Here is a 16,363-nt window from a genome sequence, read left to right as displayed (position 1 = left end):
AGTAGGTGCATAGGAATTTCTGATTGGTATTGCATGTGTGAGGTCAAAAGCCCCACTGTCTAAATCCCCTAACATGTGCCGTTCGGACGATGCAGCAGCATAGGACTAGCGGGAGGACATAAAAAGACATTAGGAGCAAGAGTTGAACAGTATCCAGATGTCCATACCTTCTTACCGTGCCTGTGCCATCCCGGGATATATATTATTTTCTCCAAACAAAAAAAAAAGCCAAAAGAACATCACCAGAATGCTAACAAGTACTAAAGAATCCTCACAGCTGATGCTAGTTAAATGCTAACGAGCGCATGTGAAGACCGACTAAAGACAGACAACCCAGCTCATTAAGTTACGCAATCATCTCAAAACGCAGTTTGCAGCACAGAGAAAACAATTATTAGAAAGCAGGGATCTTAATCCAGGAGGGGATTGTCTGTTACCAAGAAGTTTCATCTTGCAAGCTAACGTTAGCTACTTAGCAAGTTAACAAAACCCAGCTGGATAGAATTTATTTGGCACATCTCATAGCCAGCAGCATACCAGCCTGCATCCCACTGCTGGCTTGCCACTGAAGCTAAGCAGGGTTGGTCCCTGGATGGGAGACCTTATGCTGCTGGAAGTGGTGTTGGAGGGCCAGTAGGAGGCACTCTTTCCTCTACTAAAAAAACTGCACAGGGACATTGTACAAACTAGTACCGGTAAGCTTCATAATAAAAGAAAGTGATGAATGTAATCTGCTTCATCTACTACCTAGTGCACAAGTTGACTATAAGTATTTATTCAAATGTATATTGACGGTATTGGTATTTCGAAATACCCTGGGGATACGGTATGCAGCACTCTCAGGCTGACGAGCAGCCCTCAGAGTCACGCCTGGCAAGGCGAGCACTGACAGTGTAGATGAGGAGAGGGGAGGCTCATGGGAGGGGAACAGACATTAGCAGGGGTGGACATGACATTCTGTTTCACATCTCGTGTGACTTTAGTTTCCTGTCCAACATAGAATCCCTGGATAGATGGGCACATGGCACGGACCTCATGTCATGTTCTACAAGCCGCTAAAGAAATTAAACCTTCTGGCTCACAGTGGTTTACATGACCAGTGGATGGCTCAAGAGTGGTAGGCAGATACAGTAATTCCATGTTAGGATAGAAAAACTGCATCAAAAGTACACTGTATACCCTGCCAAACCAACACGTGGATATTCTGATCATTTGCTGTGTAATGAAGACACCGACGAGGAGTATTCATTGTGTGTGTTCCTCTATGCCGTTACCATGACCTGTGATACAGCAGGTAATGCTGCAGCCTAGACCAGGCTAGATTCAGGCTGATAGTCTCTAAGCCAACAGCTGTGAGATGAGGACCAGCACAAGCAACCTTTGGTAATAGGAGACGGCACATTCAGTCACAAGCAGGTACTATATAGCCTGGGTACCAGTCTCTTTAGCTAACCCACTCCCTGTACTCCATGTCTACTGTATAGCCTGGGTACCAGTCTCTTTAGCTAACCCACTCCCTGTACTCCATGTCTACTGTATAGCCTGGGTACCAGTCTCTTTAGCTAACTCACTCACAGTACTCCATGTCTACTGTATAGCCTGGGTACCAGTCTCTTTAGCTAACCCACTCCCTATACTCCATGTCTACTGTATAGCCTGTGTACCAGTCTCTTTAGCTAACCCACTCCCTATACTCCATGTCTACTGTATAGCCTGTGTACCAGTCTCTTTAGCTAACTCACTCACAGTACTCCATGTCTACAGTATAGCCTGGGTACCAGTCTCTTTAGCTAACCCACTCCCTATACTCCATGTCTATTGTATAGCCTGGGTACCAGTCTCTTTAGCTAACCCACTCCCTATACTCCATGTCTACTGTATAGCCTGTGTACCAGTCTCTTTAGCTAACCCACTCCCTGTACTCCATGTCATGTATCATTTCAAAATGAACATTCTATCATTAATGAGCTTGGAGTACAGTCTCTTTGGCGATGACAAGGAGTGGAATGTTAGCTAAAGAGACTGGTACTCAGACCAGGTACTATAGGCCATACTGACTTTTCCTTTGCCACTCACCTTGAATGCCAAAAGCATAAAAGTTTTGTACTTCCAAGGCCAGTTTCTAAGTATCAGAGTTGTCAGTTCAATTCCCACTTGGACTACATAATATACTGTATTGAATATGTTGAGGAACTAAGTCCCTTTGGCTGATATGGTCTGCCAGACAACCGTTCTATTATTATCACTGTACAGTATATACAGAGGAGAAAATGCATTCTTAAAGGCAATATTGTAAAACAAAGGCAAAGAAAACAGCAGCAGTCCCTCCCTTTCTTAAGGTAAATGTTTTCTATATTAATGAGGCCTTTTATACTCAACCTTTAAGGAACCTTTACAAAACAACATGTCTTGTAAGGGAAGGGTTAGGGTCTGGAGTGTGTGTTTAATGTATGTGCGTGTGTGTTCATGTGAGGTGTTTTAATGTGCGTGTGTGGTTTAAGATGTGTATGAGTGTTTTGCACGTGGAGGGGCACACCTGTCGGTTGTTTAAAAATAAAAAACTTCTCCCCAAACCCTGCTACTGTATTGATGCGCTCCCCAGAGTCCCACTCTCCATGTTCCTCTCCACTTTGAGTTTGGCAGCTTTATGAATATTGACCGATGTGGCGTGGGGAGTGAGCTAGCATTATTAACCTTGGCTTCTGCTTGTGTTAACAGCTTTGGTGGTGGAGGATGGAAACCTATAGAGCAGACTGGAGGATCATGTCAAGGCTTCTCTCACACTGTAATATCTCTATATTACCCATGCATGCAGATGCTAAAAATTACACACAGATACATAAACACACTATTCTTCATTATTCCTAAATCAGAATCTGCCATTCAAATCAAATTGTATATCACATGCGTCGAATACAACAGGTGTAGTAGACATTAAGTGAAATGCTTACTTAACCAACAATGCAGTTAAGAAAATACAATTTGTTTTTATTTTTTTAAGTAAGAGATAAGAATAACAAATAATTAAAGAGCAGCAGTAAATAGCAATAGGGGGCTATATACAGGGGGTACCGGTACAGAGTCAATGTGCGGGGGCACCGGTGTCGAGGTATTATGTACATGTAGGTAGAGTTATTAAAGTGACTATGCATAGACAATAACAGAGAGTAGCAGCAGCGTAGAACGAGGGGGGGGGGGGGGGCAATGCAAATAGTCTGGTTAGCCATTTGATTAGCTGTTCAGGAGTCTTATGGATTGGGGGTAGAAGCTGTTTAGACCTAGACTTGGCGCTCTGGTACCGCTTGCCGTACGGTAGCACAGAGAACAGTCTATGATTAGGGTGGCTGGAGTCTGACAATTTTTAGGGCCTTCCTCTGACACCGCTTGGTATAGAGGTCCTGGGTGGCAGGAAGCTTGGCCCCGGTGATGTACTGGGCCGTACGCACTACCCTCTGTAGTGCCTTGCGATCCATCTATCCCAAATATCCCCATTCCTCACTAGCACCAGTATAAAGTCCCCTAATCATTCCTCACTATCCAATAAGGCTAAGAATCAGCTAAAAAGACAATCTTACCTATAACATCTCAATCGGCACAAACACGCACACACGCACAGAGCGTTACTGCAGATACAGCAGAATAGCGTCCGTCCTTACAGGAGAACAAAGGAAAATCAGGTGACCCTCTGGGAGGCTTTAAAGACACATAAAATCAATCAATCCATCACAAAGTCAATGTTAGCCTATGGTAAGTAAGCAAATGCTTTAGAGTGCAGAGTCATTTTGGGGATTGTTGGACTGTATTAGGCTACATATCCTTTGTTGGAGAGCTATGCACCAAAGGAAAGGTGACTGGTTAGGACGCTCCCTTTTTCGCTCCTCCCTCATCCCAGTCTCCCTCACCTCCCCTTCCGTTTCTCCCTTCTTTCGCACACCATGTACCTGGCACTTTCCTCTCCTCCCTCGGTCCCTGCCATCAAAATGACATCGCCCAAAAAGCCCAGGGGGACAATGTCACGGACACGGCTTCCAACTTCACAAATCACTTTGACCTTTCGCACACAGCGAGGTCGCCACTATCAGCTCCAGAAACCCTCTGCCTCAGCCAAGAGAGAAGGACCAGGGATCTGAGCCCACGGGTTGGCACACACAAAAGTGGTTTGCATCAATCATAAGGGAAGTGACTACTTTGGGTCATCTGCTTTCAAAGCATGCATTACAACTCATTTCAGAGAGTTCAGGATAGCACAATGTAGCATAGTCAACTCATTTTGATTCTGTCTTTCATGGGGCGACTGCTTTCAGCTGGTTTAAGCCCCACGTGCAGGTAAATAAAGGCAGGTTGATGGTCATCGTCATGAGTCTTAATTTGCTATTTTGTAAAATTGCATACATTTTTTTTTGTCGTTTTTTGGTCTTAATTTAAGGTTAGGGTTAGGCATTAGGGTTAAGGTTAGGTTTAAAATCTTATTTTATGACTTGGCCGTGCCAGCTAGTGACCACTCTGCAGAGCTCCATCAACAACAAGATTCCTGACGATATCTAGCAATTTAATCACTTTTGCAAGAAAATATTTCTTCACAACCATCGATTTCGGAAATTAGAGATGTGAAAAAACATAGTTGTGTTTTGTTCTACCACAGCTAATCCCCTTCTTGAGGATTGGCCACTAGCCTACAACACACAGTGCTATAAAGCTATGCCGGCACAAACACAATGAACCCAGAGGCTACATTTCAGTTTTAGCCCAGGCTGAATCTCCCCTTCTTCCAGCTGCACAATGGATGGATAAGTAGGGGAGGAGGGAGAGAGGGAAGTAAATGAGATCCCGATGAGATGCCAAGGTGTGTTAGCGTTGAGGCGTGGGGAATGAGAGAGCGGCTGCGAGAGCTAGATTGACTGCGCAAGGAGGGGAAGACACCCCGCACTGCCTACAGGGCCACAGCCGTATTAGCGCTCCTTAATCCAGCCTGGGATGTGAGACGCATGGAAATGTGGGGGGGGGGGGGGGGGGGTCACGCACACATAGAGGCCTTGCTCACACACACCTAGCCTAGCTGCATGCAGAAATCCAAGAGACACAACAAGAAACACAAATAGACACAGAGACCTAGTGAGAAACACAGAAACAAGGACAGACACACAGAGACCAGAAAGACATTCACTACCAGGCATACCTACAGTACCAGTCAAAAGTTTGGACACACCTACTCATTCAAGGGTTTTCTTTATTTTTTTAACTATTTTCTAGATTGTATAATAATAGTGAAGACATCAAAACTATGAAATAACACATATTGAGTCATGTAGTAACCAAAAAAGTGTTAAACAAATCAAAATATATTTTATATATACTAGCCACTCTTTTCTTTGATGACAGCTTTGCACACTCTTGGCATTCTCTCAACCAGCTTCACCTGGAATGCTTTTCCAACAGTCAAAGGAGTTCCCACATATTCTGAGCACTTGTTGGCTGCTTTTCCTTCACTCTGCGGTCCATCTCATCCCAAACCATCTCAATTGGGTTGAGGTCGGGTGATTGTAGAGGCCAGGTCATCTGATGCAGCACTCCATCACTCTCCTTGGTCAAGTAGCCCTTACACAGCCTGGAGGTGTGTTGGGTCATTGTCCTGTTGAAAAACAAATGATAGTCCCACTAAGGACAAACCAGATGGGATGGCGTATCTGCCAAATGCTGTGGTAGCCATGCTGGTTAAGTGTGCCTTGAATTCTAAATAAATCACAGACAGTGTCACCAGCAAAGCACCCCCACACCATCACACATCCTCCTCCATAATTCACAGTGGGAACCACACATACAGAGATCATCCATTCACCTACTCTGCGTCTCACAAAGACAACGGTTGGAACCAAATATCTCAAACTTGGACTCATCAGACAAAAGGACAGATTTCCACCGGGCTAATGTCCATTGCTTATATTTCTTGGCCCAAGCAATTCTCTTCTTTTTATTGGTGTCCTTTGCAGCAATTCGACCATGAAGGCTTGATTCACGCAGTCTCCTCTGAACAGTTGATGTTGAGATGTGTCTGTCACTTGAACTCTGAAGCATTTATTTGGGCAGCAATTTCTGAGGCTGGTAACTCTAATGAACTTATCCTCTGCAGCAGAGGTAACTCTGGGTCTTCCTTGCCTGTGGCGGTCCTCATGAGAGCCAGTTCCATCATAGCGCTTGATGGTTTTTGCGACTGCACTTTCAAAATTCTTGAAAATGTTCCGTATTGACGGACCTTCATGTCTTAAAGTAATGACGGACTGTCGTTTCCCTTTGCTTATTTGAGCTGTTCTTGCCATAATATGGACTTGGTATTTGACCAAATAGGGCTATCTTCTGTATACCACCCCTACCTTGTCACAACATAACTGATTGGCTCAAACACATTAAGAAGGAAATAAATTCTACAAATTAACTTAACACATTCCAGGTGACTACCTCGAAGCTGGCTGAGAGAATGACAAGTGTGCGCAAAGCTGTCCTCAAAGCAAAGGGTGGCTACTTTGAAGAATCTCAAATATATTTTGACTTGTTTAACACTTTTTTGGTTACTACATGATTCCATGTGTCATTTCATAGTTTTGAGGTCTTCACTATTATTCTACAATGTAGAAAATAGTAAAAAGAAAAACCCTGGAATGAGTAGGTGTGTCCCAACTTTTGACTGGTACAGTATGAAGACACATTATAAAGATCCATGAAAAGGTTACTCAGAACCAGGAATACACACGGACATACACAGTATCCTCTGTGAGAAGCTGTGTGTGACAGCCCACACAATGCAATTCTGATCTTTACAGTGCATTCGGAAAGTATTCAGACCCCTTGACTTTTTATTTTTACAACCTTATTCTAAAAGATCCTCTCAATCTCTGTCAGGTTGGATGGGGGGTGTTGCTGCACAGCTATTTTCTGGTCTCTACAGAGAAGTTCGATTGGGTTCAAGTCTGAGCTCTGGCTGGGCAACTCAAGGACATTCAGAGACTTGTCCCGAAGCCACTCCTGCGCTGTCTTGGCTGTGTGCTTAGGGTCGTTGTCCTGTTGGAAGATGAACCTTCTCCCCAGTGTGAGGTCCTGAGCGCTCTGGAGCAGATTTTCATCAAGGATCTCTGTACTTTGCTCTGTTCATCTTTCCCTTCATCCTAACTAATCTCCCAGTCCCTGCCGCTGAAAAACTTCCCCACAGCATGATGCTGCCACAACCATGCTTCACAGTGCCAGGTTTCCTCCAGGCGTGACGCTTGGCATTCAGGCCAAAGTGTTCAATCTTGGTTTCATCAGACCAGAGAATCTTGTTTCTCATGGTCTGAAAGTATTTAGGTGCCTTTTGGCAGACTGTCGTGTGTCTTTTACTGAGGAGTGGCTTCCGTGTGGACACTCTACCATAAAGGCCTGATTGGTGGAGTGCTGCAGAGATGGTTGTCCTTCTGGAAGGTTCTCCCATCTACACAGAGGAACTCTGGAGCTCTGTCAGAATGACCATTGGGTTCTTGGTCACCTACCTGACCAAGGCCCTTCTCCCCTGATTGCTCAGTTTGGCCTGGCAGCCAGCTCTAGGACGAGTCTTGGTGGTTCCAAACCTCTTCCATTTAAGAATGATGTGTTCTTGGGGACCTTCTTTGCTGCAGATATTTTTTTGGTACCCTTCCCCAGATCTGTGCCTCAGCGCAATCCTGTCTTGGAGCTCGTTGTCTTGGACAATTCCGCCAACCTCATAGGCTTGGTTTTTGCTCTGACATGCACTGTTAACTGTGGGACCTTACATAGACATGTGTGGGCCTTACCAAATCATGTCCAATCAATTGAATTGAACACAGGTGGACTCTAATCAAGTTGTAGAAAAATCTCAAGGACGATCAATGGAAACAGGATGCACCTGAGCTCAATTTCGAGTCTCATACCAAAGGGTCTGAATACTTACGGTATTTATGTTTTTTTATTTTTTAGAAATTAGCAAACATTTGGAAAAACCTGTTTTCGCTTTGTCATTATGGGGTATTGTGTGTAGATTGAGGGAAAAAATGTATGTAATCCATTTTAGAATAAGGCTGTAACATAACAAAACGTGGAAAAGGTCAAGGGGTCTGAATACCTTCTGAATGCACTGCATCTCGCATAATACTGATAGGATGGAGAGGGATTTGAACAACAGACAGAGGCAAATCCCCTACTGTTGCGAACCCCAATGACATGGCTGCCAACCCCAGCCTTCAGAAACGCATTGCTTTCACAGCAATTAATCGTTGTCACAACATCAATTAGAACAGAGCTTCCAATCCAACTGGCCAGCATTCCAGGGAAACGACTCAAGCTGGCAACACTGAGCTGTGGGTGTAAAGTGCTCTATAGTATTATAGGGAAGGAATTATCAACGAGGGGTTATGCGTTCTATGGAAAATAATGAACGACGTAGGTGTGTTCCACGATGTGCCAGCGGAGTGGAACTGACCTTCGACAGAGTTGCATTATTTTCCACAGAACGAATAGAGACGTGAGTTGATAATCCCTTTTATACCATTTGCCGCTAGAAATGTGTTAATTTGCAGGTAGAAATGTGTTCAACATCCACTGAAGAAGCTATACGTTTACTAGATAGCTACAGTAGTTGCCTTGGTAACCACAAACAGACTTGCTAGTTTAGCGAACCAAACCGCCAATCCTAACTTGATGTTATGAAGATTTTATTCAACAATGCCAATAACGTTTTCAATTCGACTTTTGCTTTCTAAAGGAGCTCAAACATAGAACATATAAGAATGATATATAGGCATTCAATTCCACTGTGCGTTATAGCAAAATAATCCACGCTCTAGAATGTCCTTCAAGCCAATCAGAAACGAGTATTCAACAATTCCATGGTATAATACTTTATACGTGAACACTGTACGCTATGTCTGTGTGGATAAGTATGCATGCAAGACTGTGTTCATGTGGGTGTACAGTAAGAAAGCTTGTGTGTGTGTGTGTGTGTGTGTGGTCGGCATGCCTTGTCATGTGGGTGTGTGCAGCGTGTGTATGAGAGGATGTGTGTGTGTAAGTAATTATGACGTGCATCTGTGTTTAAGCGAGATTGCGGTGTTTAAGTGAGATTGTGTGTGTGTCTGTGTGTAAGTAACAAAGCTATGTGTGCGTATGAGCAGAATGTGTGTGTGTGTGCTCGTTTGCATGTTTGTGTTTGTACATGCAATGTGTGTTTGCACAGCCTGGCTCAGCTGTGCTTAGACACTGCTGGAACTAACCCTCGCCTGGGGAAAGCATGCGATTATGTGCTCTTCCTTCTCTGAATCCAAGCACCGATTAGGACGCTTTACTGGCCGCACCTGAGCCTAACAGTGACACAGCCCCAGCCCTTCCTGCATCAGAGCCACGCTCAATACCTCACAACCAGAGAGAGATAGCTCACTGGCCAGACTACTTTACAGGGCAAAAAGAGAAGGTAGAGAGGGGGCATCAATAAGCCAGCTTTCACATTCTGCCCTCGGTTTTGAAGTATGAGCGATTGTCAGGGAATGAGACAAAGGAAACCATTTGCTCTATGCAAGTGTCAGCCAGAATAGATTCCGACCCTATGGTTGTTTACAACTGCACTGGGATCAAACAGGCTTCCTGTTTAGATAAAGGTACTGCGGAGCTGGTGTAGGATATGGCTCGGAAAACATGCATTTCTCATCACTGGATTAAAGTGTTGTACTCTGAATTGTCCCATTATCCCAACTGTTACACTGAGAAGATTGAACAACTGCTAACAAAAAACTGGCAGTCGTTCAAACTTCTCGGTGTAATAGTTGGAATAATGGGACAATTCGAAGTACAACACATTTCGCATCCCTGGATTGAGGTACGTTTTCCAAGCCATTCTTGCGCCGGGCTCTGCAGTGTAAAATAAAATTGATAAATTATGAGCCTAGTTGGTTTAGCCACAGAAACAGACAGGAACCTTCTTGCTAGCCATTATTGGCTAAGATAATGAATGGGCTGGACATGCCGAGAGAGGAGCTCGGATTGGTCTATCATGTAGCTGGCTTCTGTCTATAACATGAGCTGCTCAGTATGTGTAGATAATCATTGCTACTGTGGCTTTTTTAAAAGCTATAACGTTAGCCATGGAGAACTGCAAAAGTGGTGATACTGCTCTCAACAACATTGCTGCCCTGAATTTAATAGGTGCTATCGACAAAGATCAGTGGGGAAAAGTTGTGATGGACTACTTTCTGCACACGGTCAGTGTGAACCGGAGTGACTTGACACAACGGGCCAAACAAGCTGTAGCTACAGACAAAATGGAAACGACACAGGACGTATTACTTAGTTAAAGGGTTCCAGTCTGCCGTGAAGCGTTCATCCATGTATATGGGCAAGAGTCTAGCTTAATTTTCAGATATTATACTTTCTAATTTTGTGAGAAAGTTTAATTGCAAGTTAAAGTGTACTGATAGCTAGCTAGCGAACGTAAGCTTGGTTGCTGGCTAGCTAACGTTATGTGTATGACCTGTGTAGTAATATTATTTGTTTCTCAGAAATCCATTTGCATTGCTAAGTATAGTCTAATGTTAGCTATCATGCTAACATTGAACCTAGTTGGTTATCTTTAGCTACCTGCAGATTTATACTACAGCATTTCGTGCATGGTGGCTAGCTATGACAATCCATTTGTACTGTATGGGTTGGGATTATGGTTCATTGTTTAGCTAGCTAACTTGAAATGTGTTCATTTGCAGGTAGAAATGTGTTCAACATCCACTGAAGAAGCTATACATTTATTAGATAGCTTGCCAGGTGTGTCTGGGGGTGATTACGACCATCTATTGTATTTCATGAACATGTGTACGTCTACACATTAGTGACCCATCCACTTAGCTAGATGTGGCTGGGGGAGGTTATTGCATTTCTTTCACATGACCCATCAATTTAGACAAGTGTGTCTGGGTTAGCATCATCTAATAATTATGAAATATATTTATCTGGACACTTTCTATTTTTGATATTGCTACTATGCAAATAACCCTTTCACTGTACCGTTTACACCTCCTGTATCCTGTGCATGTGAAAAATAAACTTTGATTTTATTTGATATAGTGTGTGTTTACCAGAGACGGTAATATGAGGAACATGACCTCCACCAAAGTCAGATTAGGATATAGGCCAAGGACTAGATAGTGTATTGTTACCTGGAGTTTTTCCTTATTGTAGGCTACTACTTTCACCACTTTAGTCTTAATCTTTGGTTGTTTACTACACTACCTTACTATGTGAATCCTTAAAGAAATGGGTGGGGCTAAGGCTTAAGAGGGTGTGAACGATGCTGAATAGGTGTAGACAAAGAGCTATCCAGTATATGCACCAAATATTCAAGGTCCATTTTCTAAAAAGTTAGTTTACAAGTTTATCAACTTTCAAAGCAGAATTACTTTTCCGTAGTTCCTCAACCGTAGTGTGTGATATACCATTTTGTAGCTCTGAGTCTCTATTTTATCCAATGTAAAAAACACAAGACCAAATCAAGGTGGTTGATCACATGTGAAAACATTGTGTTTCTATGATCGGTGGTTTAAAAGATAAGGGCCTAAACAATGCTTCTCTGATTTCCAGATACTGCAATGAGATTCTAGCCAGAGGGAGGGTATTTTCTTGCTCCCCACATCACTGCGAATCTCATAGTGTTTGAAAATAACTTTTTTTTATGTTTTAACATTTTGTCATTGGGTAGAACTTTATATTTTCTACAAATCATAGCAATACAATGTTTTCACATATGAAGATGCTTATTTGTGCAGGAGATAATGAAAATTAGGTTGAAAAGTGGTGGAATTGCCCTTTAATCCCAACAGGAAGCCTGTCTAACCTAGCCTCTTATAATCTGAGAGTGGATGATTTACACTCTCGTCTTAAACATGCAGGCTCAGTTTTCCCAAACAGTCCCACTACAAGTTAGAATTTTGAATAAACTTAATTTCAACTTACTTTACCTGTCTACTGATTTTGTCCTTATGGTGGAGGTAGTCTGAGACATAATATCCACAGGCAAGTGTTAATAACCCAACTTTCAGTACGCTGGTATTTTTTTCGGTTTGTATTTCCCATTTTGTATTTTCAATACTGATGCAATTCGCATGTGACAAACACAATATGTAAACAATGGCCAAGCTTAATGAAAATACATATATTTTTTAATCATTCATCTCCAGCACCACCCCAACATACAGTATGTGAAAATGGCACGTTTCTATGTTTTGTAGTGAAAAAGATAGATGTGTTTCCATTGACATCCTACACATATTGGTTAAAATCACATGATGCACACCGATAACCGAACCACAGACGGAAAGGTAGACAATGTTCGGTTACAATGTTGTTTACACATTTTGCATAATTTGCTATGACTCAGGAAATGGAAGAAAAAAAAACAAGTAACATAACCTACCCGCCGTAAAAAGTCATGTAAACAATGCTTTCGTGTGGATATTTTATCTCCACTTCCTACTGTCAAAAGTGCCAACAGCACAGACAACCGGTAAAGTAAGTATACATATTATTTTATTCAACATTCTGGCTTGAAGAGACAGTTGCGTCTTTTTTAGGGCAACTTCTTACAGACAGAATATCCATGGGTAACAATATGATGATTAGGGAAGTCCGACCCCAGTGCAGATGTAAGCAAGTTTAGGGTCAGAATCTATTCTGGCTATGCAAGTGTCTGAGGGAAACAATGTTTCCTATTCAATCTGGTTAACGAAGTAAATGCTGAGACGTTGCCTAGTGCTGGAATATATTTTCCGTTGACAGTAGCCTATCACTTTCTGACATTTAAGCAATGTTTTTTGTTGCGTTTCAGACTTTTTGACGAATAGTGGCCAATTTGTAATATGCTCATACAAAGTAGATCATTACGACGTTGCTGCAAGGCTACTACTGTCAATGTCAAAGTGATAAATGGACGCAGCTTTTAACAATGCGATTGTAGGATTAGGCTACACATTCGCAACAAGATAAGTTTGTGTGAATCCTTGTCCGAAGTCGGTAAACTTAACACCTCGTTTTTACTCACATATGACGCCATTTAAAAAAAAAAATTTTGTCCACATGTTCAACTGTCACTTAGCTACTGAAAGAGATGCGTAAATCTGCCAGCTGTGTGAAACACAACGAAGACGGCTTTCATACCAAATAGATTTGGAGCGGTTTTTCCGAACTCTGGCGCCCCCCCCCCCCCTTTTTAAAATGTTGGAAATTCATTAAAGGTACTGAAATAATTTACTTAATATAGACCTATTTGTACAAATATACAACGTTGTCGGCATCTCTGAACTTTCGCATCACCTGCAACCAGACTGGCGATTCGGCTAGGCTGGAGTGTGTGGACGTTCATTCATCCACCTGCTACGAGCAGTCCGGGGTTAAAAAACAACAACAAACGTATAAAATACATTCCACATACCTTCTTCAGCGTGACAGCCCTTGTTTCCATTCAGCAATAATATCCAAAGCACCGAAATTTGCGTTTTAAAAAGCTCCATGTTTGAATGTCCAGCCTCGCGAAGCTCTTGTCATCTCTCTCCGGGCTCGCGCGTAACACACAGAGCAGCGCGAAGCTAGAGCCGTCCGGGCTAGTGCGAGCTTCACTCACTACAGCGGCTTACTTGGTATCTCGGGGGAGGGTGCTGTGCATCAGATTGACATCATGCAAGTGCAATGAAGGAAGATTTCGAAACGAGGGTACAGGAAGGTCGCCTATCAAAGCGCGCGGGAATGAATCGCAACGCCAGGTGTTTTCGCTATTCGAATCATCAGCGCTTTGTGATTTTTTTAAAATATATAAATATATATATCACCTCGCCTTTAATCGAACTAAAGTAACGGCAGCTTTGGCTTGGTGGGTGGAATCCTCTGCTTTCTATGTGTGATAGGTGAGCTAAAGGCCATAATAGCCATAATATTTAAGAATATCTTTCTTTTAATGATTGGATTATATGCATTTAGATTAAATGAAGATGAATTATATCTAGACAATGGAGGGAAGGAATCGATGTTAATGCGACATTAAATGGCTAGAATTGTTGACTAATTGAATTAATGAACCAATTGAATCATTGTTCAACACTATTAGCTGATATTGGTCATTTTTAATTGTCCGAAAAATCAAATGACAGTATTTAGGACAGTCCTTTATTATTCACTAATATGTCGAGATACTGTATTATAGTAGCCTATAGGCTGCATTAACAAATAGGCTAACATTCTGATTAATTGCACCTTAAGCCTACACTGTGTTTACTGCATCCTATATATATGTACCATAATTTTGGAGTAATGATTGCCAAAGGGAGAGACCAAAAGAAATTCGATAAAGTTTCAACGTTTTGCATCCTGTACAAAGAAAAACTGATGCTGCAAATAATTGAAACTGTCGTATTGACATGTGTGGGCCAAATTGATCATGTTATCTTTTCAGCTGAGGCAAAACAGTTTATTGGTCTTAGTCAACAGTAAAAATGTAGCAAACTGCGGAGGTGAATCAGGTAGTATCTTACAATTTAAAATCAATAAAGCTGCATGACAACTAAAGGCAGATCTATGATGTGGATTTCTACTCCTTTTCATTTTTTGGTGTAATCCTCTGCAGTGTTATTGGAGAGCAAACCCCCGCCAGGCGCCAGTTCAATAGCATTTGTACAAAGAGTTTTTTAAAAACCTGGTAACACAAAAAGACACAGAACAACTAGCCGAATATCATGCTTGGTAGAAAGGAAAGGCTTTCATCCAAGCTTTAAAGTACACAGACAAAACTACTCCGATTTGGATCTGAGACAGTTTTGTTATTTAGCATGTTATTTTGTCATAATGATTTAATGCCTGCACAATTACAAAGCTTGGTCTGTGTCAAAATGCTTGTATTAATAAGCATATACATGACTTAAAAAGTGAAAAGTAACAGTGTGGACCCATAAGGGATTTGCAATGCATAGGCTGCCATAACAAACATAAATCTACAGAATTGCATGGAAAATGTATTTTTTTCTTCTATTTGGCACGACTTCGATATAATAATAGCTTCTGCTATTTATGTAGCTACGTTTCTAACTAATGACCTAATGAAACAGAAAGTCATCACACCTAATTTTCCCCCTAAGCACGGCCTGCCAGACATAAAACTGCACTGTAATAAATGTAATAAGTCCACCACACACCCACATCCTTTCCCCATATCACACACACGTGCGTGCACTCACACCAACCCTCCTCCACACACACCCTTCTCAGCACAAAGATTATCACCCACAGACAGATCCCCTCAGCAGGGGGGCAAGCCAGACCTCCAGACCTGATCAACTTGTCCAGTATGGTCATAAGTCAGCCAGCACAGACACCAACCCCCAACCACACTTCCACCACTAAAACGCAACCAGCAAATCCCCTCTATTCACTTGCAATGTCTCTAGGCATATAACATGAACATCAATAGACACACACTCAAACACAGAGTGTGAGTGCGTGGCCTAACTAGATGTCAGTCCCCCCCATCCCATCCTTGGCTCAAAGACTCATTACCATGCAACAATTTCATGCTGGTCTACCTCAGAACATTTTCTATTCCTTTGCTCTTTATATAAAAAAACAGAGGAGGCAACACAGAGGCAGTCACTTGACCTTTTTTGTTCCCTGGTTATTTTCCCAGTCATCCAAGCGGAAAAGGAAAGCGAGGAGAAAAAAGATGGTTTAAGATGCTGTTAAGAGGGGGAGAGGTTTTAATGTGACATGGGAAAACCTGCTTTGTAATGTTCCGGTAATCTCTTGACAACCTCTAGGGGGGGGATGAACATGGCGCAGGGGAGGCTGAGAGAGGAGGGCTATGAGTCCATGTTGTATTGTACGACTCAATGTGTTATTCCCAAACCTCAGCCCTGGAAATTGTGTCAGTTGAGAGGCGTTAATATGGCGCGCTGAGAGACACTGCCTGCACACCGACCGACTGGCGACAATAAATACAGACAAGTCGTTTAAACGGACACTGATGAGCCGCCATCGTCTAATACTTTATTCTGACTGGTGTTTAGAGAATGGCCATTCCCCTGTGTGATGATAAACCAATGACCATTCATCTTAGAGCCAGTTTCTAATGGAATCAGATGGTAGGTAATGGTTTCGGTATCACTGGCCAGATTTGTTTTTATAGCCATCATTGTTATTACTAGACTACTACAGTATGTTATGATGTATTGCAATATTTACTATTCATTTCTTATTTCATGCAAATTAGCCAAACAAATCATCAGCACTGTAGTAGGCCTAGTACATTCTACGCTAGACAAGTTTGAAGAACAACTCATGCTGGTCCAAGGGAGCATCATGG

At 42.3% G+C, this 16,363-nt stretch overlaps 1 protein-coding gene and 1 long non-coding RNA gene across 2 annotated transcripts in view; one reads left to right on the top strand and one right to left on the bottom strand.

Annotated features, from left to right (window-relative positions):
- The window catches only part of LOC115173437 (ephrin type-A receptor 7), a 155,128-nt gene extending 141,440 nt beyond the window's left edge, over positions 1-13,688 (bottom strand). The window contains exon 1 of the mRNA XM_029731495.1: positions 13,451-13,688. Coding sequence (XP_029587355.1) covers positions 13,451-13,529 — 79 coding nt within the window. The 5' untranslated portion in view covers positions 13,530-13,688. The remainder of the gene's footprint in view (positions 1-13,450) is intronic.
- Positions 8,454-16,363, top strand: part of LOC115173438 (uncharacterized) — a 34,999-nt gene continuing 27,089 nt past the window's right edge. The window contains exon 1 of the long non-coding RNA XR_003871611.1: positions 8,454-8,506. This is a non-coding gene — a long non-coding RNA (uncharacterized LOC115173438). The remainder of the gene's footprint in view (positions 8,507-16,363) is intronic.

Source organism: Salmo trutta, chromosome 34 (genome assembly GCF_901001165.1).
Source record: "Salmo trutta chromosome 34, fSalTru1.1, whole genome shotgun sequence".
Taxonomy (NCBI): Eukaryota; Metazoa; Chordata; class Actinopteri; order Salmoniformes; family Salmonidae; genus Salmo; species Salmo trutta.
Note: the sequence above shows the minus strand (reverse complement) of the source record. Positions and strands in the feature narration are given on the sequence as shown.